This window comes from Canis lupus, chromosome 7 (genome assembly GCF_048164855.1).
Source record: "Canis lupus baileyi chromosome 7, mCanLup2.hap1, whole genome shotgun sequence".
Lineage (NCBI taxonomy): Eukaryota > Metazoa > Chordata > Mammalia > Carnivora > Canidae > Canis > Canis lupus.
Window position 1 is genome coordinate 26,957,037 of NC_132844.1, and position 6,000 is coordinate 26,963,036.

The 6,000-nt window shown below is 35.6% G+C and overlaps 1 protein-coding gene across 8 annotated transcripts in view; it reads left to right on the forward strand.

Annotated features, from left to right (window-relative positions):
• The window catches only part of SYNCRIP (synaptotagmin binding cytoplasmic RNA interacting protein), a 31,737-nt gene that overhangs the window by 17,672 nt on the left and 8,065 nt on the right, over positions 1-6,000 (forward strand). For all 8 annotated transcript variants that reach the window (XM_072832157.1, XM_072832163.1, XM_072832162.1 and 5 more), the window contains 3 exons: positions 334-539; positions 2,754-2,903; positions 3,425-3,546. In XM_072832157.1, the coding sequence (XP_072688258.1) occupies positions 334-539; positions 2,754-2,903; positions 3,425-3,546 (478 nt within the window). The remainder of the gene's footprint in view (positions 1-333; positions 540-2,753; positions 2,904-3,424; positions 3,547-6,000) is intronic.

Sequence of the window (6,000 nt, forward strand, 5' to 3'; positions counted from 1 at the left end):
TAGTGTTTTCTTGGCATAATAAAAATGTTCAACCATGTCTGACCTATACTGCCATTTTCCTAACAGTTATATAAAAATTTTATGCTTCTGTCAATCAGTGGGAGAATAGTCCTTGGGTCTAATTAAAAATACATTTTCTTTTCATGGGGATTTTTTTTTTCTGTTTGGGACATGTGTAAAATGTGGATCAGGTAATTTATCTGGACCAGTTTTTTTGAGAGTCGTCTTTAAAGATAAGATACTACTTTTCAGTTTTATATTCTAGTATTAGCAAATGTTTAGATATATTTGTTCTTGCTAACTAATTCCTCTGGAACTGTTGCTTATTTTCAGAGGGTCTCACAGACGTCATTTTATACCACCAACCAGATGACAAGAAAAAAAACAGAGGCTTTTGCTTCCTTGAATATGAAGATCACAAAACAGCTGCCCAGGCAAGGCGTAGGTTAATGAGTGGTAAAGTCAAGGTCTGGGGAAATGTTGGAACTGTTGAATGGGCTGATCCTATAGAAGATCCTGATCCTGAGGTTATGGCAAAGGTAATGGCAGTCAAGTTAATAATTTTTGGTGGGGGTTCGTGGCAGAAGGAGGCTTTAGTGAGGGAAGTAAAAAACTTATAAAATGAATTGTGTACTTTGAAAAGCCATATTTTTGAAAGTGAGAGAAGTGTTGTTTATTAAAGCCACGTATCAGAAATAATACCATCTGTATAAGGAGTGAATGTAGAAATTTATTCATGGACACTCATAATTTTGTAGCTGTCATACTCATGATGATGAGTAGTTAGCCTATATGCTGTGGAGATGGCTCACTATCATTTTTGTGTGGATTCTAAGAGCAGTGTCTTTGCATTTTTGAGAATGGCGCCATTAGCTTACATGGTTTTTGTGTTAAAAGTCCAACTCCTAAAAATAGTGAACTGTACTGGCCTCAGCAGAGGTGCTGCAGTTACAAGGTTTAGCTATTATTAGGTATCCTGCTTCAGCAGTCAGTTGAGACATCCTATGAGAACAAACATCTCTTGAGTCAACACTTTACTCATTAGTGCAGCTTGTAGTTAAGTTACTCTACCTAAGAATCCCCCTTATTGGTGATAGGCTTGCAGATACAACTTGTTCACTTATCAACAGTGTGAAATGCCAGAATGGTGAATATTACTAAAGGATAGGCTTAAGGACAGAAATACTTAAGTATTCTTTTTTCTTCTGGCCTTTTGGATTATCAGTTTAAGAAATTTGGATGTTGATTTCAAGTATTTTAGGAAAGAGTGATGCTTCTTAGCAAAAGGTCAACTTTTGTAATTGTACTTTGAGGAGCTTTCTGGATTGAAAGAATTTTTTGTCAATATTTTGAATACTCCTGTTCTACTTTATATTAACATTCCAAAAGCAGGTTTTGACTGCCTGTGTTAAGTGTTAAATGTTCAATAGGTATCTCAGAGGCATGTTAGAAAAGGACCACCTCAGTTTTAATTGCAAAGTAATTACTAATTTAATAAAAACTAGTTAAACATACGTTTGTTTTGTTTTGAGCCAAGTACAGAGTTCTCATGTAGTCCTTGGCCACACCCATGCACAGCCTTCCCCACTATCAGCATCTGCACCAGAGTGGTGTAGTTCTAGTCAGCTTATATTGACACATTATTGTAACTTGAAGTCTGCAGTTTAAGTTAGGATTTACTTTTATTGTACATTTTGTGGGTTTGACTAGTATACAAATGTATGACATAAATTCATTATAGTGAATAGTTTTATTCATTCAGAATAGTTTTATTGCTCTAAGAATCCTTCCTGATCTGCATAATCACCCTTCCATCCCCTCTAACCTTTGGCAGCTATTTTTTTGTCTCCATAGCTTTACTTTTTCCCAAATGTCATACAGTGGAAGTCATACAATATATAGCTTTTTAAGATTCTTAAAATATATGCATTTAAGGTTCCTCCTTGTCTTTCCGTGGTTTGATAGCTCATTTCTTTTTAGCACTGAATAAGAATCCATTGTATGTACTATAATTTATCTATTCACCTACTGAAGGACGTTTTGGTTGCTTCCAAGTTTTGACAATTATGAATAAATCTACTATAAACAACCATATGCAGATTTTTATGTGGACAGGTTTTCAACTCATTTGGGTAAATACCAAAAAGTACAGTTGTTGGATTGTATGGTAAAAGTATGTTTACCTTGTTAGAGACTGCCAAACTGGTCTCCATAGTGACTATACCATTTAGCATTTCCACTAGCAGTATTTCTGCTCCATATCCTTACCTGCATTGGTAGTGTTAGTGTTAGTTTTTGGCTATTAAAATAGGTGTGTGGTGGCATTTCATTGTTTTAATCTTTTTTATTTTTAAAAATATTTTTTAAAACTAATCTCTGCACCCAGCATGGAGCTTACGTTTATAACCCCAAGATCAAGAGTCACATGTCCTACTTACTGACTGAGCCATCCAGGCATCTCTCATTGTTTTTATTTGTAATTCCCTGATGACATCATGTCGAGTGTCTCTTCATATGTTATTTGTCTACTTTGGTGAGGTGTCCGTTCAGGTTTTTCACCCATTAGATTGAGTAGTCACACTTCCTAGGTATTTTCAAATGGAGTTTGAAAACTTAGTTTATCTTTTATATATTTGATACTCCTTTAATGGGTAGTGACCAAAGTTAATTTTGTAGGGTGGGATGGTGGCATCTTGGAAATTGAACACTTTGGAGAAATTTACAGGGAGTTTCTGTTTTTTCTTAATTTTCAGGTAAAAGTGCTGTTTGTACGTAACCTTGCCAATACAGTAACAGAAGAGATTTTAGAAAAAGCATTTAGTCAGTTTGGGAAACTGGAACGAGTGAAGAAACTAAAAGATTATGCTTTCATTCATTTTGATGAGCGAGATGGTGCTGTCAAGGTAAATAAATGGAATTATTATAGGCATCTTAACTAATGATTTTTAGTCATCCTACAATTGGAAAATTCTAAAAACTTGAAGGACACTCAGAGGTCATGTAATCTACTCTAGTTAACTTGTGGCTGTAGCAAATTGCATTAACTTACTAAACTGATAAACTGAGTCAAAAAGATCATTAGTTGAAGAGCTGGATCTTTAGATAAAATCTAATTGACTATTCTAACTCATCCTTACAACATCAATGAAATGATTTTTTAACTTTATTTTTTTTAAAGATTTTATTTATTTATTCATGAGAGACACAGCGAGAGAGAGGCAAAGACATAGGCAGAGGGAGAAGCAGGCTCCATTCAGGGAGCCTGATGTGGGACTCGATCCTGGGACTCCAGGATCACGCCCTGGGCCAAAGGCAGGCGCTAAACTGCTGAGCTACCCAGGGATCCCCCTGATTTTTTAACTTTAAATGAAGCATAATTGTTGATAAAGGCATCTTTATGTTGATCAATACCTCATTTTTTAAGGCTATGGAAGAAATGAATGGCAAAGATTTGGAGGGAGAAAATATTGAAATTGTTTTTGCTAAGCCACCAGATCAGAAAAGGAAAGAAAGAAAAGCTCAGAGGCAAGCAGCAAAGAATCAAATGTAAGTAAAAATTGCATTAATTTAAATGTTGGTAGATTAACTGGTGAAAAATAGGTGTTGCTCAAACCTGTTAAAGACATACATAACATGCCTTTACCTTTTAAAGAAGACTCAAAAGCTTTGAAACACTGGAAAATGCCAGGTATCTCAAGAAATGTTTATTGTAGCTGTTGCTATTGACTATACTTAACGTAAATACTTATAATTCTAAATAAATAGTTTTATATAATGTAAATCAGTCTAAGATATTTCTTAACTATATTTTACAGACTGTACTCCTGAATTATGTGTTTTAAATATTAGCAGTCCAGAAGTGTTGATCTATTATTTGGTTAAAGGGTAGAGAGTTCTTTCCTCAGAGATAGGAGATATACTGAATCTCCAATTTTGATAAACTCTGCTTCCTCCTCATCCGAAGAGGCTTCTCTTTCAATACATAGTACCTTTGGCACCTCAAAGATTCCATATATGGGTTTTGAGAAATGAAATACCATAGTGTTGAAGAAAACAACTTTAAGTGTGTAATGCATTGCAGGTATCAGATCTCTTTAGAATATCTATAAAAGGATATCTACTCATTTAGACAGTGAATGAAATTTTTAGTTGGGTAAGAATGCAGTTTGCATTTTTAAAAACAAATTGGTAATTTCTAAGGAGGAAGAGGGGATAATTGCTGTTTGCAAGAACCAGAATCACCGAACTTAACTATCTCAGGCCAGTTTTCTGTTCATTGTCCTATGTGGGATACAAAAGAAGAGTAGGGGTCCTTCTACTTATTTATTTCTCTTAGTAATCAGGGAAGTAATTAAATTTCTGCATTTGGCTGTATAGTTAGGCACGTTGGCTAATTCTGAGCCTCAGTTTCTTCAATTTTAAAAGAGGATTAGACTTGGGGCACCTGGGTGGCTTAGTTGAGCATCTGACTCTTGATTTCAGGTCAGGTCATGATTTCACGGTTGTGAGATTGAGCCCCATGTTGGGCTCCATACTGGGCGTAGAGCCTGTTTAGGATTATCTTTCTCTCTCTCCCCCATCCCCCCCCTCCTCATATGCTCACTAGATAGATAGATAGATAGATAGAAAATAGGGATCAGACTAAATTATGTAAGATGTTTTGTGATTATCCAAGTGATCTATACTTATTCTAGGGCTAAAGAGACCTGCTTTATAGGCTTAGTGGTAGTATAAGGAAAAAGGCTACAGAAAACTAGGTTTTGAAGGGGAAGCTAATGCTCTATATCTCAAACCCCTTGAGTATACTTTGTGCAGTGAAAATGACTTTTTCTTTCTTTCAGAAAGTTAACTGATGATGGTTTATTCATGCAATAGCAGAAAGTAAGTGTAGGAGATTATATTAGGAAAGTAAATAAATAGTTACAGTTATAACTTGGTAGGTGGAGGGTGATAATAAACAGAAAGTGGGGAAGGAATGTCACTATATCTGCTAATATTTGAGGAGAACAGGCCAAAAGGGATGACTGCATGTGATGCTTGCACTTTAACTTGCTGCAGTCATTCACTGATTTTTTTTTTTTAATTTAACAAACTACAGCACACATTCCTACTTACTCCTCAGTGCGTCCCTGTGAGTTGAGTACTCTATTCCCCAGTTTGAGATGAGGAAACTGAGGCACAGAGGTCAACTTGCCCAAGGTCAGTCTCACAGCTAGTAAGTAGTAGAGTTGGATTTGAACCAAGGCAGTCTGACCCCATCGTTTTTTCACTCTTACCCATTATACCAGAGTTTCTCAATTGCTCTGTAATTATTGACATTTTGTGCTGGTTGATTCTAGGTTATGGGTGGCTCTCCTGTGCATTTATAGGATGTTTAGCAAACATCCTTGGCCTCTACCCACTACATTTCAGTAGAAATAGTCCCTCCCCCCCCCACTGAGTTATGATAGCTTAAAAATGTCTCTAGACATTATTAAATGTCCCCTGAGGGACAAAAATCCCCAGTTGAGAATCACTGCATGATTGCATGCTGTTGTCATTGTATAATTTAGTGACAGAAAAGATGATGATTTATCAATTACTGAGACAATTAGCACAGCACAACAAAGTGGTCTGAGAACCTAGTTGAATGAGAGAAGCATTTTTTATGTGTCATTGAAACAGGGAAAAGCTGGGCCTCTGTGAATTGAGTATAAAGTAACAGATGCTGAATAAACAAGAGTAAATTATTCTCATAAAGAAGACTTAATTTTATGTATTTCATGGTATTTATCATAGGGTTCAAATAAAATGATGAATGCTTTCCCAAGGTATAAGGATCTGTATCAAACTTTACTATTAGAGAAAATGAATTGGATATTAAGGATATTTCCTTTTAGATCGTATCTAAGCAATGTGCTTTTTTTTTTTTTAAGATCTAAAAAAAAAAAAATCATTTTAGTAATCTCTGGCCCAACATGGGACTCGAACACACAACCCCAAGATCAAGTCACATGCTTC